At 34.4% G+C, this 26,767-nt stretch overlaps 4 protein-coding genes across 11 annotated transcripts; all 4 read left to right on the top strand.

Annotated features, from left to right (window-relative positions):
* Window positions 1–3,636: 3,636 nt before the first annotated feature.
* LOC102606325 (GDSL esterase/lipase At5g33370-like) lies at window positions 3,637–6,987 on the top strand. Its single transcript, XM_006352652.2, has 5 exons — window positions 3,637–3,942; window positions 4,663–4,790; window positions 4,989–5,231; window positions 5,756–6,008; window positions 6,656–6,987. Exons 1-5 carry the CDS (start codon window positions 3,702–3,704, stop codon window positions 6,883–6,885), a joined length of 1,095 nt encoding a protein of 364 aa, XP_006352714.1. The 5' UTR covers window positions 3,637–3,701; the 3' UTR covers window positions 6,886–6,987.
* Window positions 6,988–8,344: 1,357 nt separating this feature from the next.
* Window positions 8,345–16,841, top strand: LOC102605986 (uncharacterized). Its single transcript, XM_006352651.2, has 16 exons — window positions 8,345–8,667; window positions 8,741–8,846; window positions 10,201–10,269; window positions 10,429–10,605; window positions 10,711–10,784; window positions 11,243–11,345; window positions 11,747–11,789; window positions 12,139–12,201; window positions 12,577–12,806; window positions 12,977–13,097; window positions 13,180–13,280; window positions 13,456–13,569; window positions 13,641–13,811; window positions 14,441–14,584; window positions 14,660–14,805; window positions 16,158–16,841. Exons 1-16 carry the CDS (start codon window positions 8,598–8,600, stop codon window positions 16,307–16,309), a joined length of 1,884 nt encoding a protein of 627 aa, XP_006352713.1. The 5' UTR covers window positions 8,345–8,597; the 3' UTR covers window positions 16,310–16,841.
* Window positions 16,842–17,388: 547 nt separating this feature from the next.
* Window positions 17,389–22,006, top strand: LOC102604978 (protein YIF1B-like). 8 transcript variants are annotated; one of them, XM_015311042.1, is made up of 6 exons: window positions 17,393–17,483; window positions 17,571–17,643; window positions 18,545–18,717; window positions 20,324–20,422; window positions 20,520–20,671; window positions 21,383–22,006. In XM_015311042.1, the coding sequence occupies exons 3-6, from the start codon at window positions 18,547–18,549 to the stop codon at window positions 21,768–21,770; spliced, it is 810 nt and encodes a 269-aa protein (XP_015166528.1). In that variant the 5' UTR covers window positions 17,393–17,483; window positions 17,571–17,643; window positions 18,545–18,546; the 3' UTR covers window positions 21,771–22,006. The 8 variants fall into 8 exon arrangements, with proteins under 8 accessions (XP_006352709.1, XP_015166528.1, XP_015166525.1 ...); XM_015311039.1 differs by having other exon boundaries at window positions 18,529–18,717; XM_015311041.1 differs by having other exon boundaries at window positions 17,396–17,483; window positions 17,550–17,643.
* Window positions 22,007–22,627: 621 nt separating this feature from the next.
* Window positions 22,628–26,499, top strand: LOC102604637 (26S proteasome regulatory subunit 4 homolog A). Its single transcript, XM_006352646.2, has 6 exons — window positions 22,628–23,187; window positions 24,536–24,781; window positions 25,231–25,400; window positions 25,470–25,686; window positions 25,773–25,913; window positions 26,292–26,499. Exons 1-6 carry the CDS (start codon window positions 22,711–22,713, stop codon window positions 26,373–26,375), a joined length of 1,335 nt encoding a protein of 444 aa, XP_006352708.1. The 5' UTR covers window positions 22,628–22,710; the 3' UTR covers window positions 26,376–26,499.
* The last annotated feature ends 268 nt before the right edge of the window (window positions 26,500–26,767 follow it).

Genomic DNA, 26,767 nt, shown 5'->3' with positions numbered 1-26,767 from the left:
CCTCTCTCCTCCCTCTCCCAATCTTGCTCGCCTCTCTCCTCTCTTTCTCAATCTCGCTTGCCATATATACAAATACATATGTATACTATACAATTATCTAACCGATATACATATACAATTTACCTCTCTCCCACTCTTTGCCCTCTCTCGCTCGCCTCTCTCCTTCCTCTCCCAATCTCGATCGCCTCTCTTCTCCCTCTCCCAATCTCACTCGCCTCTCTCCTCCCTCCCCCAATCTCGCTTGCCATATATACAAATACATATGTATAATATACAATTATCTAACCGATATACATATACAATTCACCTCTCTCCCACTATTTCCCTCTCGCTCGCCTCTCTCCTCTCTCTCCCAGTCTCGCTCGCCTCTCTCCTCCCTATGACATGTCGCTACGAATTGTAATTATCAAACTATAGCTATGGAGAGTAATTAGGCTATTTTTGAGTGGCTATATGTGAAAGTTCCTCTTAAAAGAAAACATGGGCCTCTGCCTAAATGAAACCAGATCGGCCCATTAAGGTGTATTTGGTGTGGAGAAAAGATGGGCCTGTTTGGGCCCAGAGGTGATATAATTTGGGTCTGCTAATTGTTGGGCCTTGTCCTAGTGTTAGCTATTGGTCCATCATTGGCCCAAATATGTTTTCCTTTCCTAATACATAGGTTGGAGATTTTTGAAAGATATTTTTGTTCACGAGGTTGTATAGGGAAATCTTAATATCTTCTCATTAATTATGGTGTTGTGACCACAAAAAAGTTATGGAAAAATCAATATACTACTACATTTATCAAATATTGCACATGATATGATTGTGTTATTTCATCCCCCTTAATTATAATTGCGACATTTTATCCCCTTACAATATTATCATCGAGTAAAAATATAATCGCGATATCTTATTCCATTAATTATATTGCCGTTGTCTGAGAAAAACGATATAATTGTGCATTTTATCCCCTATATTGCCTTGGTTGAGTATGAAAAATCAGAATGGTATTACAAGGGGATAAGTAAATAAAATGTCACAATACTATAGTCAATACATTAGTGATTACAAATTTAAATACGTACTCTCTCTGTCTCTAATTACTTGTCCACTTTTGAATTGACACACCTATTAAGAAAACAATTATTAACATAGTGAGTTTACCATTTTACCCCTATTAATTATGAAGTGGATGAATTAAAAATTTAATATTTTCAAAAGGTTCTACCTTTTTCAAAGTAATTAATTAAGGGTATAACAAAAAAAAAATTATTTTTTCTTGATTTGTCAAAATTGACAAGTAATTAGGGACAACTATAAAAGAAAAAATGAACAAATAAATAGGAACAGAGGGAGTATGTATTTAAATAAGAATCTATAAAGTACTAAGCGTAGAGTTCGATGAGGATTCAAAAAATAATGAGAGAGTGAGTGGGTTGGGGGGAAAGGGAATTAAATAGCCGTAAAAGGAAACGATCAATAAATGAAATGTAAAATGCAGATCAACTAACCTTTTACTTTGTGGGACTTGAGTACTTGCAATTGCAGGCGGTGCTCGTACATTTGCCCAACACCTATATTTGACTTGATTAGTTTACGTCTAAGTCCATCACACGTATTATCTGTTTTGATCTAATAGACATTTTGTAATATAAGATATATGTTCTATCTTATATAATAATTCACCTTTCTTAATGAGATTTATCTAAGTTATTATGCGTTTTCTCACGTGTCGTTTCCTAGCTCTGATCTTGTTCAATAGCGCCAGTAGGATTTCGTATAAGCAATGTTGTAGAGGTTATGAAGCTTTATTTTTGTCCAAATTTTAAATTTGGAACATTATTTTCAAGTAAACTCTGTATCATTCATACATATATATTTGTGAAAAATACTTTATTTAATAAAAAGTACTTTATCTAGATATTATATATATTTACATAGAAATATTAATTGTAATAGGAGAGATAGTTGCACAAATTAACTCTTAATGTCTTGAATTTGTTTTTGTCGGAACATGATCATCTTTGACTTGATGGAGTAGACTATCTTTTTACTCTGTCGTATTTGAAACCTGATTAATTCAAATATACATTAAAGATTTCACTTTTAAAGATGAATCATTTTCTACTAAAAACTACATTTAAACTCTAAATCACTCATTAAAAATGAAGAGTTACCACCTCGTCATAATTATTAGGTACTAGTGGACTACAAATTAGGAGGCAGCTAGCTATATTCTCAGCTAGGACTCATTTCTAATTAATGATTGGCAATTAAGTAGATTAGTGTCACCTCTAGGGTATCATTTCCCAAAAAGAGCCAATGAAATTTGCTTGTCCCCAAATTAAGGTATTTGTGTCATGTCGGACAAGTCCTCTTAATTAGCTCATTTGCTGAAGCTCATAATTGGCTAATTTTGCCAAAAAGAACAAATTAAGAAAGTGAGAAATCAGCTCAATATTTGTTCCAAAATTTGCAAAAACATTGCAAGCGTTTGTTTGTGTAGTTTTGTAAAAACATGTACTATAGGCTTTCAACTCAATATTTTGTACAAATTGTTAATTAAGTTTAAGACAAATGAAAATGAAAAGAAATCATTTAATTTTTATTTAGGCTGAAATGTAAACTTAGATATGTCATCATTCATCTTATTTCATTGATCACTAAATTACATCTTTACAATTCGGTGCACTAAATTCCCGTTATACCAAATAGCAATAAAAGATTAGACCACAAGAGTCTATTTTACGCAATCTTACGCTGCACTCCTGCAAAAATGTTGTTTCATTGGTCACATATAATTGTGAATTGAGTGTGGGCACATGAGCCTCAACTGCTAAAAAGCGACAGGAAGAATAGGTCAGATTTTTAACAGTTGCAATCAACTGTGTTCTCAAGTGTCCCCTGGCCCCTGCTTCTCTACACTGAATGAATGAAATGGCCTCTTTTTCAATCTGTACTGGATCTCATCACCTGTCAGCAGCTGTCTACCACTTAGCTAGAATTTTGGTAATTAACTCTGTGCTCTATAGTTGTGTTATGTAGATGCGGAAACAACTTTTTGCAGAAATACTGTGTACAATAATTAATCCTTGTGGTTTATTTCTTCCTCATAATTGATAATTAACTTTGTGCTCTATAATGCATGCAGGATAAGATTAGTAGTGTTTTTTTGTTGTACGTAAACGTTAAGGGAAATTCTTGTTTAAGTGACAAAAGGAGTACTTCAAACACTCATAGATTCAAAATCTAGGTGTACACCTTTTAAACCCCCTTTATATATATATAAATTCCTAATCCCGTCACTGAAGTGCTATTTGCACAAGTACTTTAAGGGTCTAGTCGGAAGCAATGATGTGAGTTTAGTTGACCAACTCATTGAACCCGCTCTAAATTTGCCTCCCTAGCCAATGTTTGTAGGCGATGCATTGATGAAGGGCTTAGCTTGAAGCACGTATAATGAAGGGCAAACTAATTGTTACAAAAATCTAGTTTTGTTGCTAAGTTGGCCCCCATTTTTACTCACTTTCATGCTTTTTGAAAGCCGCCTATTTAATGTACATTCCAACTAACCAAGAACAAATAATCTATAGTCATCCCCTTTAATTTCCTATATAAATAAATGCCTCATTACTTTATACTAAATCAAAACAGATTATTAGTACTCTTTCCAGCTAGCTAATAAGAAGCTACGATAATATTACTACTAGTCTAAGATGCCTAGCCCATTTTTTGCTACTATTTTCCTACTAGTGTTATTTATTGGAACATTTGTTAGTTGTACTGAGGGTGCACCTCGTGCTTTCTTTGTGTTTGGTGACTCTCTTGTTGACAATGGCAACAATAATTATTTACTAACTTCAGCAAGGGCAGATTCTCCACCTTATGGAATTGATTATCCAACTCATCGTCCTACTGGCCGTTTTTCTAATGGCTTCAATATACCTGATCTTATAAGTAAGATTCCCAACTCTTTTTCCATATATGTATATCTCTCTTTTTGTATACGAGACGCGGATCTAAAGTTAGTTCATTATTGAATTCATTTGAACCTGTTACTTTTATCTCGATTTGTAAGGGTAGATGCAAAATAAAAATAGGATCATTTGCACCGTCTAGCCTTTATGGGTTCACCTTTTAAATTATGTCAACGTTGACTCGCATAGTTAAGTTTGTCTTTAAAAGTAGTTGGATGAATTAATTCTTATTGCAAACAAATTTATACTCTATTTGGGAAAACTTTAAAAATCTGTTTATTTTGAAAAGAGTTTTTGTTTGATTTTATTTTTTTTAAATAATATTTTTGGCAAGTAACAATTTGTTTTGGCTAATCAATTTGAAAAGACACCCCACCCTAAAAAGTTTGGCCAAACGCTTCAAATATCTCTAAAAGAAGCACTTATTGACCTCTTAGAAACTTGGTCACATAGGCTATGGACCTACTACTAGAAGTCTAGAGTAACTAAAAGAGACTTTAAATTAAATAGTGGACTAGAAAGGTCAATTGTGCAAATGGGGGCCTAATTTAAAGAGTCCAACTACTTCTCAATGCAAAATTTAGCCCACTTGACTAAGAGGGATGTGATTTAAATAGTAGCCTAAAAAACGTCCACTTGTGTAAATGTTCCAAAAGTGAGTTTTATTTAATTTCTTGTTAATGAGAATATATATGAACAGGCCAAGAGCTTGGTGCTGAGGCTACATTGCCTTATTTGGACCCTGAGCTTACTGGAGATAAATTGCTCGTTGGAGCAAATTTTGCTTCTGCTGGAATTGGAATTCTTAACGATACTGGAATTCAATTTGTAAGTTCAATTATTCTATTTATATTATTTCATGCTGCATAGGGCCCCATTCGAGGGAAAACACTTTCTATCAAGGATTTTTCCATACCAGGTCTCCATCTGATCAAAGAAGGAGCAGCTCCATCTGTTGGCGGTATTTTGAGTTAATTGCTGATAAATATTTTTCTTTTATTTAATTAACTTTTTTGGTTGTTGTAGGCAAACATAATAAGAATATCGACGCAATTACAAAACTTTGAACAGTATCAAGCACGAGTGAGTGCTCTTATAGGAGAAGAACAAACAGAGCGGCTAGTAAATGGAGCACTTGTTCTTATTACTTTGGGAGGCAATGACTATGTCAACAACTATTTTTTCACACCAGTTTCTGCAAGACGACTTCAGTACAATCTTCAAGATTTCTCTGTTTATATCATCTCCGAGTATCGAAAGATCTTAATGGTAATTGATTAATAGACTCGCTCATTTTCATTTTTTTAGTCAGTAACAAAGAGAATGACACATAATCAATAGTTCTTATTAACTTGTATAGTATATTTGAATCCGTCAACTTATAAGATAAAAAGAAGCCTCAAACAACTAAAGTTTATGTTAGTTGTGTGAGACTCAAAATAAAGTTTTTCACTTTTGCCTATGTCTGTTTTGTGGCAAAATCAAATTGTTTTTTTTAATAATCCACGCAACACACACCTATTTTAAAATTTTGAATCATTTTTGCTTTCATTTGAAATGACGCATCAAATTATTAGGTCAAAAACGAATAAAAAGTGTTAACACAATTTTAAAACTTTGAACGGACTAGATCATGACCTGCTTTGAGCCAGGATGTATGATCTAGTCCGCCTATTTACCACCTTTATCTATCTACAATATCAAACTTTTAAGTATAATCTTTGAATATTTTTTTTTTCTCTAAACTTGTAATAGTGAAGTAACAACAATAAAACATTGCAAATTGTTTGCAGAGGCTATATGACTTGGGAGCTAGAAGAGTTTTAGTGACAGGATCAGGTCCATTAGGTTGTGTCCCATCTAGTTTAGCCTCAAGGAGTGTCAATGGAGAATGTGCTGAGGAGCCTCAAAGAGCCTCAGCAATTTTCAACCCTCTCCTTGTCCAAATGATTCAAGGACTCAATCAAGAACTTGGCTCTCATATCTTTGTTGCTGCAAATGCTATGGAGATGCAGACTAACTTCATCACAAATCCACAAGCTTTTGGTATCACTTTTTTTTTTTAAATTCGTGTTTAATATTTGATTTGAGCTTCGATTAATTTGAATTTACTCCGACAAGTAGGGTTAAATATTGTCTACTAAAAGTGACTCGTTTTTATGAGGTGTGAATTCGATATTTATAGTTTAAGGATGGAGGAGTAGTTATCATTCCATCCATAATTTTGATTGTAGTAATAGTTTGTAGATGTTATAACAGACATGATAATATGATAATTCGGAAAATAAATTAAAAAAAGGCACTATAATGTGTTAAATTTCATTTATATAATGTAATTTTCTTACCATTCATATATAGTTTTAATTCTGATTAACATATAGACATGATCATGTAAAACAATTTTATATTATCAATATATTTTAATATGTGTTAGTAAATTTCTAGTTTTATTTTTTAAGTTACTAGTCTCACGTGTTATAGACGATTACATAAAGTTATGTTTTAGTGATCTAATAGTCTTTTTTTTTACGATATCAATAAGAAGAAGTTAATTAACTCCTGTTATAGACAATTACCTGAAATTATTTTTATATAACCTAATGGTTTTAAAAAGTAACTCACGACTATATTGTTTAATAATATTGATAAATAGGAATTAATTAATTTTTTTTTATCTTCAAATAAATGAACAGGTTTTGTGACGTCAAAAATAGCATGTTGTGGACAAGGACCATATAATGGAATAGGCATTTGCACAGCTTCTTCAAATCTATGCCCCAACAGAGATTTATATGCATTTTGGGATCCTTTTCATCCTTCTGAACGTGCCAACAAAATTATTGTTCAGACCCTTTTTACTGGCTCTGATAAGTACATGACACCAATGAACTTGAGCACCATTATGGCTATTGACTCTCTCTAAATCCAATTATATAATATGTATCTTCTTGAAATTTTATGTTTTAAAGTTGCTAGCTAAGTCAATGCAGCTTTATTATATGTATTATTGTAATTTTGTTATATAGTATTATTTATATACATAAATATGATGAGTTGTTTTAAAGTTGCTACCTAAGTCAGTGCAACTTTATTATATTTATTATTGTAATTTTTCTAGATATCTATATATATGATGAATGAAACGGGAAATGAAATATTGTTTTTCTCTAATAAATAATTATTTAGTTGTTAATGTATACAAGTTTTAAAAAAAATCTATATATTTTTCTTTTATTCACAAATTTAAAAAGCACATTTGAAAGAAGCAATTTGTTATCTGACTCAACTTATATTAAAAATAATAACATCTCACATACTAGTAGAAATAAACAAAAAGTAAAAATAAGAACAATTTCGTTGCAACATCAACAATACTTTGAAGTGAACCAATGCATAGTTTATTGACAATCTTTTTTAATCACTTCTACAAATCTCTCTGGGACTCTTACATGATTTCCTTTTTCAATTGCACCAACATACTTTTTATCTATGTTTGCTTGTGGTATGATCAAAATTTGAAGTAATCGCATTTTTAAAACAATTAACAATGAAGCAGAAAATAAGAGTTATTTCTTTAATTACTGTGTAAATTGCTTTTTACTAGTAGAATTTTCTTGACTTTTACACGATATTAAATCACATTATTTTAACAAATTAGGAATTATATATGAGATTAATAAGTTAAAATTTTTGAAGTAGGAGGAGTTGATGTTTTAGAGAGTTTTTGGTAGAGTGTGTCTATTTTTGTTTTGAAAGTATGTCTATTTTGATTCTTTAAATATAGTAATTTTGGACATTTTCAGTCGTTTGTTAAAGTGGAACGCTTTAGATCTAATGAGCAAAATGAACTTAAAAACAAATGGTGATTATTGAAAACACAAAAAAATAAATCAATTTTTTTAAATTGACTTTTGGACCAATTGAAAATTCAATCAAACTGATCAAGTTCGACCCCCCGCCAAATATTTGAAAAGATAAAAACCATCCAAGCTCAGTCATTTAAATATTATGCAATTCCTTTTTATGATAACCAATCAGGTTCGATCGATTTTTTAGTCAAATTTTTAAAAGTAAATCGATCGAGCTCAATCAACTAAACATTGAGTTCAATCAATTTTATTCTTTAAATTATTTGATAACAAATCAATGAGTTGATTGAGATTTTGATCGATTTGAAAGTAACTTAATTTTTTTAAATTGATTTTATTATGTTTTCTAAATAATTATTATCACTAAAATTTTAATTTATCCAATTAGTTGAACTAAAGATGCTATATTTTTAAATTTTAATGAAGTAACATATTCAACAATACATATTAAAATAATAAACCTATGAGTTTAAATAAGGAATAATTTTAACTAAAAACTCATGTTTTAAGTGAATATTTAGACAGTGAAGTGTCAAGCAAACCTAGAAGAGAAGACGCCCCAAGTCATCTCTGTTGGAAAAAAAAACTTGTTTTCCTCCTTGTTAATCATAACCCTTTTTCCATTTTGCTGTTAAATTCTTGCTAGTATAATTTATCTTTAATTATTTGTTTCATTTTTTTCGCATTTTGTACATGAATTTTTGCAACCCCATTTGTAAAAATTCGCAGCTTTATGGAGTAGTATTTATCTTAGGGTTGTGAAAACATGGGGGAAATTGAAGTTCCATCATTAGTTAACTTATGCATTTACTCAATTAGAGATGAACTCATTCAAGGTAATTGTTTTTATTGTTTATGGGAATCATAATTTTTGGTGTTATGCTTAGCATTTTTTGTTTTTGTTTTCAGTTGATGATCTTAATCTTTCATCAGTATTGTATCACCTTCCTACGGAGTTGTTCGATCAGTTGCTGTCGCAGTTACCTCCATTGGCATTGCAGAAATTACAACAAGGGTTTTTGTCTCAACACTCTATTATAGATTATATATGTTTATTTAGTAAATGTTTTTTATAACTGCGGTGTCTGTGCCAGCTTGTGTACGCGTCGGTAATATCCACCAAGGCTTGGATAGATGGAAAGAATTCACTTAGTGTTTCTTGCCTCTTACGTGAGATTTGAACCCGAGACATCATAGTTTTCAACGCATTTCATTAAACTATAGGAATTTTGAGAATCCCTATATTTGGAGAACCCTTTTGAGTATTGGATTGCAAGATAGGTTGTTAGATCAACTATGCTATAGATTATATGTGTTTTTACCAAACATTTTTTTATCCTAAAATCTTGTTTTTTTGCTGTGGGTGGTGATTGGTGGTGGTCAAATTAACTCGACCCTCATTCTTTATCACTGAAACAATAGTCTGAGCTTACACTGGAAGCCAAATTCACATAGCCAGAGTTTAGTAGAGAATCCCTATATTTATTTTCTAATAACCGCAGTGTCCGTGCCAGCTTTGCATTGCATCTCGACTAATTCCACGAGGTACAGGGACCGGTAAATATCTTTCCACCAAGGCTTGGATAGATGAGAAGATACCACATCGTGTTTTTTGCTTCTGTTGAGATTTGAACATGAGGCATCACAGTTTTTGACCCACTTGATTTAACTATAGGAACTTTGAGAATCCCTATATTCGGAGAACCCCTGTGTGTTTTTAATGAGAAATAATTGAGTTTTGGATTGGAACTGGCTCCAATGGAGCTGAATGGATATTGAGTATTCATACTGCTGACTGACTAGTTTGGGATTGACCACATTGTAGAGCTTTATTTAAAATAGCCGTGACTTAGTTATCCACGTTGTACGTTCAAAAACATGAATATATTTACTTATCTCCACTTTGATATGCTTTTTATTGAGTTGAGGGTCTTCGTAAACCTCTCTACCTCCCAAGGTTGGGTAAGGTCTTCACATACTCTACCCTCCCCAAGCCCTACCCATGGGATTACACTGGGTATGTTGTTATTTTTAGAGAATACTTCTATTCCAAACCACTTCTGTTCTCAAAAATCTATTCTCTCTTTTAATCTACTGAAAGCTCTTTTGTAATTACTTCTAAACCAAATGGCCATGAATAAAAGGCGTATAGTTTGAAATTTTTGGTGCATCTGACCGTTTGAGGAAGTGGTTTGGAATTAAGTGTGATGAAGCTAGTTAACCGTGAATTGATCAACATTTTAGGTAGATCATATGTATGATTGATATAGGTGGTTGATATTATTTAGGTTTTTTTCACATGAACCTTTATGTAGTGGGAGGGGTGCATTATAGTGCCTGAACTTTAACCAGAAAATCTTGTGTTGCAGGAAATCTGATATCTTGGATGATTATGAGCTTTTGACTGACGGTGTTGATAATCAGAGAAAGCGTAAAAGGTCTGCATCTGTAGAAAATATAGGAAATTGAGTGAGTTTTCTTCAGCTTCCTGGTCATAAAGAAAGAGTATGTTACATCATGTGTAATATTTGTAGAGGAGTGGTTACCTGGATATACATGATCTGCAAATGATTTCATTTTGGAATATGTTTCTGCAGATATCTGAATTTTGAGGAAGAGTGGAAAAATCTGTATGAAGCTCGGTGGCCTGCTTTTGGTTGGAGGAGTAAGAATTTCAAGAGTAAGTCATCTGCCAGATCAGCAAACGAAAAAGAAGTAGAGTGTGAATCCGCAAATGACTGGCAACAGATGTATTGGGAAGCACATTTGCAGAAGTATGAACATCAAATGATCTACTTATTGGTGGTTACCAGTTACCACTATTTTATATGGCTTCAGTTCACCTGTCATTTTAAAATTCTACATTTTTTGAGGTACAGTTGCCTGGATACAACAGCAGAGTTTGCTTTATTCCCATCTTTTCATGGTCGGATTAGTGAAATGGAAGTTCCAGGTAAGAGATTCATGTTGATTGATGTCTCTTTTCACCCATCACACTACTTTCTGGCAATCAATTTTCGGCATCCATGCCCAGATCCTTCTTCATGCATCCTCTTTTAGATGCTCTCTTGGGTTAAAATCAAAATTTTCTATTAAACATTCAAATCCTCTGGTGGGGTTAACTTTTCTTTCTTCCCTTTCCTCTTGTCTATTTGGGTAAGGATTAAGGAATATTTTATACACACACTACGTGAAAGCTATATTTTGGACAAAGGGTTTAAAGAGGATTTTGAAGAAGGTTGAATCTTTTCAGATGCCTTTGTTTTGTCTATATTTTTGTATCACAAATAGTATTTGTATGCAGAAGTCTTTCCCTGTTCTGGAAAAATTGTAACTCAAGTAAGTTCCACAAAAAGGCCCTAAACTAGCCATATAAGATTTAGTTGATACAAGCTTCTTTTGTTTGTGCAGAATCAATCCTAAACTATATTGATCATAGGGGACACATCAGTAGATTCACCTGTGACTATTCCAAGTTCGCTTATCACTGCCAACAATTTGGATCGTATGCCAGGTGTATTTTTACAAAAAAATTTAAATCTGCAGGTGTTATCTGTTCGGAGGACAATGAGCCTCGTGACAGAAATATTTTTAAATGCCATATGCAAATAAATGTTCCTATTATTACGAGTCATCGTCTTGAACACTGCATTTGTGAAGTATCATTGAAGGTTGAAACTGGTGTTCTCTCCTCTGCAGTTTTCTACTTTCTTTTCCTTTTTTTTCCTCCTTGAAACAGGGTGTGTGCAGAATAAGTTGTTGTTTTGAACATTAAAAGCACAAATTTTGAGCCTTCAAGTGCATGTAGACCCTTCATTATTGCAAATGATTTGTGCAGCTACATATTGTGTTTCAACGACCTTTCTTGATGTTCTCAAACATAGCTCATTTTTAATTACATTTGTTTGATTGCAGGCACCTGAGATTGCCAAATGTTCTGTGTGTGGAAGAAACTTGTGTAAGTTGTAGTTTTGCACATACTGTGCACTATATGTTCTCTATTTCCAATTGAAAGTCCAATTTGACTTTCTAAGATCAAGCAGGGCATTTTAAATTGAAATCATATATAGATGTTTAACTACTTGACGCAGATAAAAAAAAGCTTCTAATTGATAATATTTGTGTGAAATTTCAATTTCTAATTTTGTCGTCAAATAGAAAAAGAACAACGTAAAAAGTAAGTTAGAAAATGCTGATTTAATGTATATTCAGGCATTACATTAAATATGCAGAGAAGAGATTAATTGATTTGATGACATATAAGGCTTCCTTTAGTTTGTCTATTACCTTATATTTCTTTGTTGCAGCTATTACTTAGAAATGCAAGGTTGGAGAGTTTGGAATTACAATGGATTAAGTCTGATGAGCATGTAAGTTTAGTTCTTTTGTATATGTGCTGTACATCTTAGCTTTCAGGAAAAAGCAAAATTTACAAGTAACAAAACTAAGAAGAGGAAAGATTAACCTGTAAGAAACTGTTCGACATAAGATTCAAGACATGCCATTGGCATCAGATCCTAATATATACTTTGACATACATTTATTTCTGGAATTCAAGTCAGAACTAAATGTGTGAAACATAATTGTTGTCTCAAGTGCTTGTGTATTTTCTGTTTGGCATCTGTAGTAAAAATGAATTTTGCAAACATTTCTTTGTTTTGAACTGTTATATCTTCTGGAGTAGAACTTGTTATGCTGAAGAATTAACTATTACACTGCTTTTCCTGTGGCTTTCAACCTTACAGGTCGAGGGGTTATGCAAACTCATCAGCCAGAACTATCGATCCCTAAAGTCAATTAAATTCATGCATTGCAAGTTTACAGTTTCTTCTCTTGATGCAATTTGTGACTTGCTATGCATGCACAGTCCTCAAGCACTTGGGATGCAACATTTCTCAATCAAGACATCAAGCTTCCTAGAGAACAACTTTCAATCCTTGCCAGCTGGACTGATATCTTTGCTATCATCAGGGAGGTATAGCGGATTTCACTGCAGCTTCCATCAGCTTCTTTATTTAACTGTTCTATGCTTTATACTCATAATGATTCCATAGACTTACATTCTGTGCAACATGGTATATTCCATCTACTGTAACCCACTAAATGATTCCATAGACTTACATTTGTGCATCGTGTTTCTGCTAGGTCCTTGTCTTCACTATGCTTATCAGACAACCATCTTCCTCGCCATTTTGCGAGGAAAGTATTTGATACCCTCGTTGATGCTTCATCTAGTATTACCGTTCTGGACCTTTCAGAAAACAATGTGAGTAACAATATTTGCTCTGCTTTTGTTCTATTATACTGATGTAAGCATCAATCGACCTATAGAAAATTTCACACTGCAGATCGCGGGATGGCTTTCTCATTTTAAATATAAGAACAGAAGTAGTACAGAGTCATCTGGGACATATAATTCATTGAAGTCATTAAAGGAGCTTAATTTAAGGTATGCTTTGACTTTTCTATTCATGCCTCAAAGAAGTCTCTTCTCATACTGAACTGCCTTAGCATAAGCAGTTCCACAGTAAATTTAATCACAACTGACTTAATGAATCACGAAAGGTGTATTTGTATTGTCATCTTCACTGCAATACAAAGTTTACTTGGTTCTCCAACTTCAGGAACTGCAATCTACAGATGGACGATGTGGATTGTCTCAGATATGCTCTAGTCCACATACCTAATCTGGAGCAACTTGATCTCAGTGATAATCCTATCGAGACTTCTGGAATCAGGTTTATTGAATTTAGCCATCAGTATTCAGTGACCAACTTGCTAAGGTCTCACAATTGCGTTTTTCTTTCAGGTGTCTAATCCCCTACTTCAAAGAGACGTCCCATAAATATTTCCCCCTTGTCGAATTGAAGTTGGAAAGTTGTGAGCTTACATGCTTTGGAGTTTGTGAACTTCTAGAAGCTCTTTCATCTTTGAGAAAACCACTGAATTTTCTCTCGATCGGAGGCAACTCTCTTGGCAGGTTGGTAAAATGGATACAATTACAAAATTATATTCAACTTCCGTAATTCTTCTCCTAAATAGATGATATTTTCCGAGGGAAAACCACAAATGACCTGGAGAGTTAGTTTATCAGTTGGCCTTCACATGCTTTCTTTGTGCTTTAAGTTTGTAAGAGTTTACTGTTCCACTTTATCAACTAAAGTTGGGAGACATTTTAAGCCTTGTTCTGGGTTAAATTGATCCCATGTTAAACTGCTTGGACTGATAAGGTGAATGCCGTCATGGAAAATTTGCTGCAAATCTAATCTTTACCTTTTGTCCCGGGAGTTGTATATCAGGCTTTTTCATTATTTGGTGCTTTGATAGTTTTCCCTTTGTTATGAAGTTAACTCTGTAATAGGATCACCAAAATCTGAGAACCTGTTGCATTTAGTTTCTTGCTGACTTTTTAGACATCAGATCTCCTTTTAATCTTTGCTAAATTACATCTCGTTTGACACTGTTTATACTGCAGAAGCTTGTCTGTGCGATATATACCCTTTCTTACCCTCATTTGACACTTCCAAGCTTTCTTTCAAAATTTTGATGCTTCCAACCTTTTCCATGGGAACAGTTTTTTAATATTCTCATTTCCCAATTTTTTTGTAGTGAGATAGGAACAGCACTAGGGAAGTTTCTATGCGGAGGTATTCAAGCTCTTGATATTGAAGACATTGGACTAGGTTCTTCTGGCTTCATGAGAGCAGGCCAAGAGATAGTAACGGAAACAAAGCTCCACTCAATCAACATAAGGTTAAATGGAGTTTTCATTGAACTTTAGCTTATGGATTTTGAACTGAGAGTAACATGTTCATTAAACTTATGCAGCAAGAATCGAGGTGGAATTGAAACTGCAAGATTTCTGTCAAAGCTTTTCTCTTATGCACCAGATCTTTCAACAGTAAACGCAAAATACAACTTTATGCCCAAAGAATCTTTGTCAATCCTTTCCTCTGCTGTAAAAGCTGCAAAAGGTACAACATTCTAATTCTCAGTTTCTTCTCTCGTTTTGGTTTCTCTCTGTTGCGTAAGTTTCTTCCTTTTGTCAGTTACTAATAATGGGTCGATAAATTGTGACAAAGTCACAACCTTCTATTTAGCATGTGACATATCTCTTTTGCTGATTCTTTTGGTTAAGTGAATGTAAAATTCTATCAGAAAATAGCACTAGAGATGAATGCAACCCATCTACAAGAGCCTGACAATGAATACATAAAATATCAAGCATGTGAAATTGAAGAATGAAATCTACTATTATATAAAATTATCAAGTTCTATCTTTCTAAAAAAAAAAAAAAATATTAAGATCTATCGTTCTCCCAACAAAAGATAAGTTACTCCATAATGGAGCTAGTGTTGCTAATGAAAATATTTTAGCCCTTTAAATAAGAAAAATAGACAGAAACACTCGAGAAGAATAATTTTTCCTATTTAATACGCAACACAGGAAGCGTCGATACACACATGTTTGCGGTTTCACAGTTTGAATCATGCCGTGGACAAACATTTGGTGTTTAAGTTCGGAGGAGGGTAGAGGAGCAGGCCCATACTCCCTGGAGTTTTGAACCTGCTGTTTCCTTATGAAGTGGACTCAGGCTAACAACGTTATGCCACAGGCTTTCTCCCATATGAAAAGATTCCCAATTTAGAGGTTCTTTTTAGTAGTCACTATAATACACAAATATGCATGCCAAGCTGGACTTGGTGTGAAAAGAAGTTCAAATATTTGTTATGTTAATTTCAATTGTTAGCTTTAAAAAAATTGGCAGGAAAGGTAAAATTTAAATTTATGAGTTTGAGTTCAAATATTAGTTACAATTAGTTAGTTGGCTGAAATTGTGGAGGGAATTGAGATGTATAAGAGCCTCAGTTTTAGTTTCACACAAGTTGGTGGAAATTCAATCACTTCTGCTCTCAACTTAGCTTTGCTTAGTTAACTTTTCCTTTTTTTTTCTTTTAGCTCTCTACTGCACTTTCCAGTTTTCTATTCGTGTTTTAGCACAACATTAGGTTCTAGTGGCTTCATGTTTATATTAACTCCCCCCTCCTCCATACTTGATTTTATTATACTTTACTTGAGCCGAGGGTCTACCGGAGACAACCTCTCTGCCTTCACAAGGTAGGGGTATGACTATGTACACACCACACTCCCCAGACTCTACATGTGGGATTACACTGGGTATGTTGTATGTTTCTATAATTTTTTGAGAAACTAGAAATGACATGTGAGTTGACATGGATATGTAAATGCATGTCAAAAGCTTTCTGCGCCTTCTGTGTCATTTAATTGTGGGATTCATTGACCTTTTTCTTTGCTATTGATTAGGTAAACTGGAGCATTTGGATTTGAGGGGAAATATCATGTGTGGACAACAAGTTCATTTATCTGAGTTGGCTGAGTTTCAAACCAATGGATTTTCTATTTTGGAACTCTCTTCTTCACCAGCTTTAAATGAACCTTATGATGATGATCCTTAGTTGCTTCATGAGTTTCTGATCTTGTTGTCGATCATGTTTTGGTATTTAAGTGGAGAAAGGCAGACGGAAGCAGTACCATTGTGCTCTCCTTCTCTCGCACTTGCTTGTGTGAAGGTTTAGAGCTTCTCAAAAAGATCTAGTCCAACAATAATCTCATATAAAGATGTGATTTGCCTCTCCAAGTTCAGTTTTTCCCCTAGAAACAGTTGAGCTGGTTGTACTTAAGCTCCAATGTTTTTACCCCAACAAATCAAATTATATCTGGGAAAAGGTGTTCTATTACAAGTATTGCCATCTGTAATTTTTTTCCAGATTGACCTTAATTTTTGCTTCGAGGTGCTTGATTAGATTAGGTGTATGTCACGAGTTCGAATCCTATTATGATTCAAGTCTCTGATGGAGGGACGAGTTGTTGTCACCGAAGTTTGAAGTTGAATACCAGAAAATATTCCATCTCAATTTGTGTAAAGACTATTTTCTTTTTAGTCCGTCCAAAAAGGAATAACATTCTTCGTTTAGATTACAAGTTTTATAAGCCTTTTATTTTTAAAATTTTGTGTATAGTCTAACGCCATTACATTACATAAATTTGGATGGAAATGAAAGGAGTAATCATCATTATGAGCTGCGCTATATTCGTAAGTTCTTGTTTCTAAGAAGATTAAAGAAATGTGTATGCAAATTGTATTGTATCTTAATTCCTTAATTTGACATAAACATCTAATGCGGATATATATTACTTCTTTGGGCACTACAAAAAATATTTTGTTCTCTTTCATTGATGTTATAAATGTTTGTTTAATATGATATCGAGAATTATACTAGAAAGGATGTTGTCTCTATAGATCGAAAGAAGAAAGAAATTATAAGAAGACAATTCTTATCATAGATAACACTTGATTAACTAGAGATTACTAATGAATTTTAAATCGTATTAACTTACTTTCTAGAACTTTTTGATTATAATAAAGAAAGAGGAAAAAAATAAGAAGAAGGAGTCTAGTGGGTCGGGTTGTGATATACGGGTTTGCGTTTGAAATGAAGTTAGGACCCGACCCGACCCGATTTTTAGAACTCTGAAATCTGGAGTTAATAGAGTTAACTGTAAATTCAGGCCTCTTGTAATTCTTCTGCAGACTCGCTTCCATCTGTTCTTCAGTCAGAGTTTCAATTTGTAAGTCTTCGATATTTTCTCCTTTCAATTCATTTTTTTTTCATTCTGAGAGTTTATCGTTCACAGATCTCCATTATTGGTTCTTAGTTCTTTTGCTTCCTTCATCAACAGTCAACACCAGAAGATCTATATTTCGTCGCACTTTTTTTGCATTTTCCTGGTAATCTAAGCTATTGATTTTAATCTTCGATTTATCACTTGTTTTCTCTCTCTCTATTGCATCGGTAGTTGCTTGGCATGTAAGTCATAGTGATTTGTGAAATGGAATTACTGATTGATGGATGTTTCCAGCAAAAAGGCCGTCTATGTTGTACCTATGCCGCATGAACCTTTTTCATGATGTACTGGAATTATTTAATCCGAAAATCTCTTTTTATTTTTTGTTGTTGAAAGAACAAAAGAGTTGCAAAAGGTACGTGTAACCTGAGGAATTCTCTTACTTTTGGTGATGGAATTTCAATTAAGTGATGAATTAGCTCTTATCCTGCAGAAAAAATTATTAATGGAAGTAATTTTAAGAAGATAAATTTGTATGGGAATCTGGGCTCAAACGAAACTAGATTTGATAAAAAGATAAAATGTAAGTGTGATCTGATTTAAACAAAGTGATGGAGTCGTTTTCTGGATCTACAGACCTTTTGGACTACTAAATCTTTGCCTGTCCCTTCTCCGAATATCTTTGTATTGAGGTGATGCACTTATTGTGGTGTGCTGGGAGTAGCATTTATTTAATGATAAAATCGGCTAAACAATGTTGGGTGGGAAAAGTGAAGTTTCTGAATTGAGCTGGATAATTATCTTTGGTATGCATTAGCTTATAGCAACATGAGATACCTGGAATAAGTGGGCTGCCTGCTAGCACTATTTGTGATGTTAGAAAATCGGGTTTTCCCTGTTTGATAGTTTTAGTTTATGCCTTACAATCCTATTTCTTTTTGCCTTTGGATACTTAGGCACTCACTGGCTTATAATCCTAGACTCAATCAAGCAGTGAGAAAAAGGAATTATGCTTATGTTGAGTTACTAACAGTTGTCTTGATTAAAGAAAAATCCTCCTGCAGAAATGTATGATAACCTGGGAGCACAGTCTGGGGTGCCAAGACCGCCTGGTAATATACAGGCAAATCCTTTTGGAAATGCCTTCTCTGGTGGTAGCTCAGGGTTCATCAGAAGTGGACTAGGGGCTTATGGAGAAAAAATCCTTGGTTCCAGTTCTGAATATGTTCAAAGCAATGTAAGTTGCTTCATCGACTGGTCATATTTCTACATTGTGCCACTTACCAAAAGAACTTTTTTTCCGTAATCATTCCTGAAGTTATTTGTTCGTGAAAGTGCATTATGGCATAATCAGCAAGGAAATAGTATCGTTTTATTGCATTGTTGCTTTCTTGGTAGTTAATTCTCCTACTATTTTGAAATCAATAAATTTCAAATGGCATTTACGATTTTGTCTTCACTTTGATGACATCATCAAACTGGCATTGATACATAATAGCAAAGTGAGCTATAAGTGATTAGTCACTTAGTAGCAATTGTAGCTAGGTGAAGTTATTCACATTCTCCAATTGCTTATTACTTTCTTCATTTTTACAACTTACAAATTTGTTCTCATAATGTACTTTTCCTTACTCCTTGCTGCAATGATAGCACCCCATGCCCTTATTTGGTCATCTCTCCACTGTGCAGTAAACTCAAAAGATTAACTTTAACGTGGACAGGATTTCTTTTATTTTAGAGAGAGGATACGGAAAACCTATTAATATTTAGGTAGATAAATGTTCAATTATAGTGGTAAAAGTAGAGGACTCTGTTGGATGATTGAGTCAGATGGACAGAATATTCTGGGGAAGCATGTGATGGCTGATGACAAGCCCCATCTACTCCAAATAAGAGATGGAAAGGGAGGTCGAAAGTAGAAGAAAGAAAAATATGATTTAGAGCAGGTATTTTTTTGTGACGTCATCTGATTCTGCTCGTTACCATGAGTTTAACCTATTTCCTCAAGTGTGTTAAGCTGCAGTTATGCAGAAATTAACTTTAAGTTGAATTAGGACCTCTCATGTTGGCTGAGCTTGGAAGCAGATGGTGAGATATGGGGCATGGGGTGGCACAGTGTGATGCTCAGTAGGAGCAAGACTTGGGAGAAAGCTAGAAAGGAATTATATTAGTGGTTTTGATGCAATATGGTTCAAGTCTAGCTAAGCTAATTTAATTGGAGTGGGAATGACCAACCTCCAAATCATAATTCTTGGAAGTTGGTTCATTAGCAGGTTTGAGGGGATCACTAGCATCGCAGGCATTGAATGTTTGGTGACTACACAAAAGATTAGCCTCTTTTAGTTTATCTTTGGTTCCTGGTACTGAATCTGATGTGCAAGTTATATTGTTTCCAAAAGCAAAAGCCTTGCCCTTATGTGTCAATTGTGTTGAAAACCTTCCACAAAAAATGAAAAATTGAAATTAGCCCTTATTATTTAAAAAGAACTATTAGCGATTCATAGTGAGCCATAGAATTACGGTTACATACTAATCAAAAGATTATGGTTTCGGAAAGTCTATGTGGATATGCAAATGATTATGCCATAGGTAGCCAGGAAAATCCCCCTTCAAACAAAATTAAGCCAGATTCCCTTTCCCCTCCTCTTTGATATGGTGTAGCATTTGCCTCTTTGTTAGAGTTTACTAAATGTGCTCTGAAGCTGTACATGATTTAACATCTTTGTCCAAATCATTTTTCTGTTCTGTCTGTGGATAGTTTATTGCTGAAAGATATTTTGATAAAGTGATCTAGCTTTTCTGATGGAAATATAATTCTAGTTGACAACTTTTTGATTGAACAGATAAGTAGGTATTTTTCCGATCCTCAGTACTACTTCCAAGTGAATGACCAGTACGTGAGAAACAAATTGAAAGTTGTGCTTTTCCCATTCCTACACAGAGTAAGCTCATGAAACCCTTGATCTCTCTCATTGTCACATTACGATCTCAATAATTTTTTTTATTGTTATGATTTGTTACCTTTTCATTTGTCTGTAGGGTCATTGGACAAGAATCACAGAGCCGGTAGGTGGCAGGCTATCCTATAAGCCCCCTATCTTTGATATTAATGCTCCAGATTTGTACATTCCATTCATGGCATTTGGTACCTACGTTGTTCTTGCCGGTTTATCGTTGGGTCTCCAGGGAAGGTAAGCAGTGTTTTCTCAAGCTTTCTTAACTCTGGTTTCTTGGTGCTCAATAATGAGAAGTTCTTTGATTCTGTACTGTCAAATTTCCGTGTGGAATTTGGTTAGTGGTTGCTTATCTCATTTTTGGTTAAAGTGCCAACAATGTCACATTCTCATACTGAAGACAAAGCTGTTGCTTAAACTGAACTTACTAAAGTTGTTAGCATAAGTACTTATTTCATGTAACTGTCTTTTAAATGAGAATCACCACCTCTTCCTATTGTCTCTTCCTCTGAAATTTAGATGTCCTAGGTTGGCTATGTTCTATGCATGGCTGTTGAGATTCCATTTAAATTTTATTATATTTGAAACAAATGTGGATTCAAAAGTGAACACAAGGTTAATTTCAAAGAATTTGAACTTCTTTTAATGAACTTCTTTTAGTAAAGTGGGGGTTCAGTATCCAAAATTTTAAAAAAAGGACAATAAGTTGGGCCATCGGAGTGATATGTTGTAGTAGTGGTGGGATACAGTTGGTAACATACCACGACTTCTAGGCATGCCTGTACCTATTTTCCCCCCACCCCCACCCAAAAAACCTTTTTCTCTTTCCTTTTTTGCATGCTGTCACATTCTGTAACTTGCAATACTGTTGGCATATGGAATAATTTCCTCCATTACCTCCTCTTCCTTTGGTTTATGTAGATTCTGAAACTTTTTGTCTGCTTCCAGGTTTACCCCAGAAGCTCTAAATTGGCTATTCATCAAGGGGCTAGTTGGTTGGTTTTTAGAGGTTTCTTTGCTGAAGATGACATTGTTCTCACTGGGTAGTGGAGAGGCTCCTCTCCTAGACATCGTGTCATACGCCGGATATGCTTTTGCAGGATTGTCCATAGCTCTACTTGGAACAATTATATGGAGCCATTCTTACTACTTCTTGATGCCATGGACAAGCTTATGCATGGGAATATTCTTAGTGAAGACAATGAAGAGAGTTCTTTTCGCAGAGGTGAGAACGTATGATTCAAGCCGGCATCATTACCTCCTCCTCTTCATCGCCCTAGCTCAGTTCCCACTTCTCTTTTGGCTTGGAAAGATAAGTCTTAATTGGTTCTTTTGAGAAAGAATGGGTTTATCTCCACCACTAAAATGGTTCAGCAGCTGTGAAGTGTAATGTGAACAATTTTGTGTAGGATTTCCATGTACCTGCAATTAAATCACATATTACAGGTGGTGTTAAGTGTAATTTATCCTAAATTTTATATTTAAACTTTCTGATTGCGCTTAATTTTTCCTTTAGATATTGGTTCATTTTCATGTAGTTGAAGTTTTCAATGAAAGAAGCTTTCAAGTGAAGATGCTGCCTATGAGATTATTTCATCTTAAATTTTGTTTATTTTTCATGTAATACAAGTGAATGCACAACATGTAGACATTTTAAATCTAGCACTGATGTTGGAATTGAAATACAATCAACTTGTTTTCTTAAAATAAAATAATTTTCAACACACTCACATAGCGATTTTAACAATTACTGAGATTACGATCGACATCACATCACCCTTAACTATGTCTGTTAATGTATACTTTCACTTCGTTAAATCACTCATAGTTTCTCCATCTAACTTGAGCTAATCCCGAGTAGAAGTAATTTTTTGTAATGAAATGGAGGTAGAAATGATACTAGTATAAATACAATATATTTTTTCTTATTTGGACTAGCTTGTGCTCATTACCACCAACAACAAGTACCGATTAAAGTCTGTTCACTGATACTATAACATAAAGAAGAAATCATTAATGTTTGATTTTTGTTGGGATTTACATGATTTTACTTAATTTTATATTTATAAATGATAAATTTAAACAAATTTATATAGTTAGTGAAATTTAATTTGTTGAATCATGTTGTTTATTTTATTTTTTATGTAATTAATCGTACTTTTTAACACGCATATCTGGTATATATCTTGGAAAGGAAGAAAAGCATAACCCAAAAATCCGAAACCTATTTCCAAAGCCCTTTTCCTCCGCTCTCTTCTCAGTCACAGCTAATAGTCATGGGTCAAGGAACGCCCGGCGGACTTAACCGGCAATTGCCCGGCGACCGGAAAAACGATGGAGACAAGAAGGAGAAGAAGTTCGAACCAGCTGCTCCACCGGCACGCGTTGGTCGGAAGCAGCGCAAACAGAAAGGTTCCGAAGCGGCAGCTCGGATACCAGCCGTTACGCCGCTGACCAAGAGCAAGCTTCGTCTGCTAAAGCTTGAGAGAATTAAGGATTATTTGTTAATGGAAGAAGAATTTGTGGCTAATCAGGAACGGTTGAAACCTCAGGAAGAGAAGACTGAAGAGGATCGATCTAAAGTTGATGATCTCCGTGGATCTCCAATGAGTGTGGGGAATTTGGAGGAGCTTATTGATGAGAATCATGCTATTGTTTCGTCGTCTGTGGGACCGGAGTATTATGTTGGGATCTTATCGTTTGTTGATAAAGATCAACTCGAACCAGGATGTGCTATTTTGATGCATAACAAGGTATTGAACTTTGTTAGTTTGTAGTTTTTTGAAATATTTGATAGCCTCTTAGTTGTTAGGGTTTCAACAAGACTTAGTTTTCCCTCATAGTTACAATTTAGACCTAATCCTCGGTAACTTTGAGAATCGTGTGTATTTGAATTAAAAAATGTAGGTAGAATTACGTTTCCATTTATCAGATTGTGATTTTACTTGTTGAGATTTTGGCTAGTTAGCAATTTGGATTGTGGCAAGTATGAAAAAGTAAGTCACTTGATTTATGTTTGGAATCGTAGTATTTTAGGTGGCTGAGTATTTATAATGCTAAATGAATGATCTTTTAATTAGCAGTTTTTTAGTGTGTGATGTGATAGATTAAGAGTATGTGCTTTGTATTTTGTTCATTTGCAACTGTTCTTTGTAGTTGGTAACAATAATCCCTCAGTTATGTTGAGGCAGCTCAGTGGTTAATCAGCTATTTCTGCTCATTGGTTAATAAGTGCTTCATACCTAGTCAGTAGTCTTGTCATCCCCTTGAGGAATTCCTCACCAATATGGTTTACATGGTATGTTAAGGACATATCTGAAGATTCTTTTCTTTCCTTTGGATTGTGTGTTCTTTACATAGTGGAAACTATGGATGGCTGTTAGAATATAGCAGAATCCAAATGGAATGAAAGGTCACCTTCTATCATTTTCTTCGTCTGAAGTTTTGAAAGCTACAAAGTGCTAGTGTGATGGTCATTTGAATACTTCAGAAATGAAGTGAAATAAACTGATTAAAACAATAAAATAGCCACAAAAAAAAAGAGTAAAAGAAATGAAGAAGTCAAGGTAGAGATTGGATTTGTCTAATCGAAAGACATTATCCTATAATTGGTGGATTTGACACCCCTTGTGGAAAACAGGTTCTCATATTTGCAAATCTGGTTCAACCTACACTTGTGTAGGCACGATCACACTTTTGTCTTAGAGCCTTGAAATTGCTTCAATGGATGTTGTGAACCATTAGGCAGAAACACAATTTGATTGATGCACAACTGTTGAATTTTTTTGAGATTCATGGTTTGATTTTGGACGATATTACTGCCATTGATTACACAAGAGAGCTTCTATGTTTTCACCAAGTTTGATGGTTAGAGGTTTTGACTAGTTGGAAACTTCTTTAGTTGGCTAATTTACCTTTGTATTTCCTTTCCAAACTTTTGCCTTCCATAATATTCTTTTTGGCCATTTATTTTGACTTGTTATCTTGATTGTTTGGTAGTAATTTGTCTGCAATTCTTTTTTTTTTATTCCTTTGAAGTATTGGTGAAAGTGTGCAAGTCTGAGAGTGGGTCACTTTGACAATATGATTTCCTCAATTCAGGTTCTATCTGTTGTTGGGCTTCTACAAGACGATGTTGATCCAATGGTGTCTGTCATGAAGGTTGAGAAAGCTCCCTTGGAATCATATGCTGACATTGGTGGATTAGATGCCCAGATTCAGGAGATTAAAGAAGCAGTTGAGCTTCCTTTGACTCATCCTGAGTTATATGAAGACATTGGTATTAAACCTCCGAAAGGGGTAATTCTGTATGGAGAGCCTGGGACCGGCAAAACCTTACTTGCCAAGGTTTGTGAAATTCCCCTTTGTGTATGCTGAGCTTAGAATAGGGTGATTTATGCTTTGACTTCCCTAGTTGGAATCAACAAGTATATAATGCTAGTAAACAATGTTCTTGAAGTACAGTTTGCAGAGTCTTTGTGCTACAGCTATAAAATACTTGTCATACCTCTTAAGAGGCTATCAGTCAGGTGGCAACGTGTAGTCAAGTCCTATTTTAATCAGGTGGTTTGGGCACTTGCATATTTGACTAATCGTTGAAATAGTTTCCAATACATTTTGTGGTAGAATGTATCTCGACTAATGCCATACATGTTATTTGTTTGTCCTTGTGTGTACATGTGCAGACAGTTGTAATCAACTAGTTATTGAGTGCTTTTCATCTACTTTCAGAACATAGTGTGTCTCTAGCCCATAATAAGATTATACTCAAAGCTTTATTAAACCTGTTTATTCAGGCAGTCGCAAACTCCACTTCAGCAACTTTCCTGCGTGTTGTGGGAAGTGAACTGATTCAGAAGTATTTGGGAGATGGGCCTAAATTGGTCAGGGAGCTCTTCAGAGTTGCTGATGATCTCTCACCTTCAATTGTCTTTATTGATGAAATTGATGCAGTTGGTACAAAAAGGTAACATCTGAAATCTGTTTTTGAGGTTGGAATTTGTGGTATGTGTCAACTAATATGTTCTTCCCTCAGGTATGATGCACACTCAGGTGGTGAACGAGAAATTCAGAGGACTATGTTGGAGCTGCTGAACCAGTTAGATGGTTTTGATTCCAGAGGAGATGTGAAGGTGATTCTTGCCACAAATAAAATTGAGAGTCTGGATCCGGCCCTGCTTCGACCTGGTAGGATAGACAGGAAAATTGAGTTCCCTCTTCCTGATATCAAAACAAGGAGGCGCATTTTCCAGGTTTGTGCATTGCATTATGAAATTACTATGTGTGATGCGTTTGGTGTACATCCTGTTTCATGAACCATCTTATATGTGGTGTGCAGATACACACAGCAAGGATGACTTTGGCTGATGATGTAAATTTAGAAGAATTTGTTATGACCAAGGATGAGTTTTCGGGTGCTGATATCAAGGCAATATGTACCGAAGCTGGATTGCTCGCTTTAAGAGAGCGGCGTATGAAGGTGAGACTTGAAAATGAGGAAGTTTTGATTTTTATTTGTGATTGCAGAAACATGTTCAGGATGTTAATTAAAAACTGGAAATATATTTTAATTTTTGAAACTCGCCCAATTTGGGCCAATGATTTTCTTTGACACATGTTGAATGTCTAGTCTGGAAAAAGTAGAAGATCATAAGAAATGGAAGATCAAATATCCATCTATAGTTTGCTGCTGCACTGTTCTTTTGCTGGCAAAGTATATTAATTACGTATAATTTTTTTGATTTTATTCATAAAATTTGTATTCCTGTTATCTTGAGTGTGGTACTTTTTGAGTGATAGTATACCTGGTAGCTGGTGCTATAGATGTTTATTTAACAACATAATTATATGTCTATAGGTAACTCATCCAGATTTCAAGAAGGCCAAGGACAAGGTCATGTTCAAGAAGAAAGAGGGAGTGCCTGAAGGGCTTTACATGTAATCATTTTGTATCACTGTTGTTCTCGACTTGATTTCCCTGTTTTCAGTTCTCTTTAAATACGTTGACGTTTTTTGTTTCCTGGTTAAAACAATATATTACATTGAGAACTTCCGGTTGGTTGTCAGCTTTTTGTTTTGCGCTCAATCTACTTTCTTTTTATACATTGCACTTGCATTAAGAAATTACGTTTTCTTTAAGTCAACTTTTCAATAAATGATGAGTATGTTAGATTTCAAAAATTAAAAGTATTTGGATGACTTGAATTTTTGAGTTTATTTTCAAAATCAGATTTTATAGAATAGTGAATGGAGAGAGTAATTAATCAATGTATGAAGCACTCCAATGAATATTAATTACTTGTTAGTTTTCCTAGGTTGGTCAAAATATATATT

This window comes from Solanum tuberosum, unplaced genomic scaffold, assembly GCF_000226075.1.
Source record: "Solanum tuberosum cultivar DM 1-3 516 R44 unplaced genomic scaffold, SolTub_3.0 scf00150, whole genome shotgun sequence".
In the NCBI taxonomy this organism is placed as follows: domain Eukaryota; kingdom Viridiplantae; phylum Streptophyta; class Magnoliopsida; order Solanales; family Solanaceae; genus Solanum; species Solanum tuberosum.
This window is presented reverse-complemented; position numbering and strand designations above follow the sequence as displayed.

Excerpts from the sequence above, each read along its gene's own strand:
- LOC102604978 (XM_006352647.2), top strand. The coding sequence starts at position 18,547 with ATGTATGATAACCTGGGAGCACAGTCTGGGGTGCCAAGACCGCCTGGT. Across the intron at positions 18,718-20,323 it reads CTGAATATGTTCAAAGCAAT|ATAAGTAGGTATTTTTCCGA; the intron begins GTAAGTTGCTTC and ends TTGATTGAACAG. Across the intron at positions 20,423-20,519 it reads TTTTCCCATTCCTACACAGA|GGTCATTGGACAAGAATCAC; the intron begins GTAAGCTCATGA and ends ATTTGTCTGTAG.
- LOC102606325 (XM_006352652.2), top strand. The coding sequence starts at position 3,702 with ATGCCTAGCCCATTTTTTGCTACTATTTTCCTACTAGTGTTATTTATT. Across the intron at positions 4,791-4,988 it reads ACGATACTGGAATTCAATTT|GCAAACATAATAAGAATATC; the intron begins GTAAGTTCAATT and ends TGGTTGTTGTAG. Across the intron at positions 5,232-5,755 it reads AGTATCGAAAGATCTTAATG|AGGCTATATGACTTGGGAGC; the intron begins GTAATTGATTAA and ends AATTGTTTGCAG.
- LOC102605986 (XM_006352651.2), top strand. The coding sequence starts at position 8,598 with ATGGGGGAAATTGAAGTTCCATCATTAGTTAACTTATGCATTTACTCA. Across the intron at positions 13,812-14,440 it reads GGAGGCAACTCTCTTGGCAG|TGAGATAGGAACAGCACTAG; the intron begins GTTGGTAAAATG and ends ATTTTTTTGTAG. Across the intron at positions 14,806-16,157 it reads TGCTGTAAAAGCTGCAAAAG|GTAAACTGGAGCATTTGGAT; the intron begins GTACAACATTCT and ends GCTATTGATTAG.
- LOC102604637 (XM_006352646.2), top strand. The coding sequence starts at position 22,711 with ATGGGTCAAGGAACGCCCGGCGGACTTAACCGGCAATTGCCCGGCGAC. Across the intron at positions 24,782-25,230 it reads GCAAAACCTTACTTGCCAAG|GCAGTCGCAAACTCCACTTC; the intron begins GTTTGTGAAATT and ends CTGTTTATTCAG. Across the intron at positions 25,914-26,291 it reads TAAGAGAGCGGCGTATGAAG|GTAACTCATCCAGATTTCAA; the intron begins GTGAGACTTGAA and ends ATATGTCTATAG.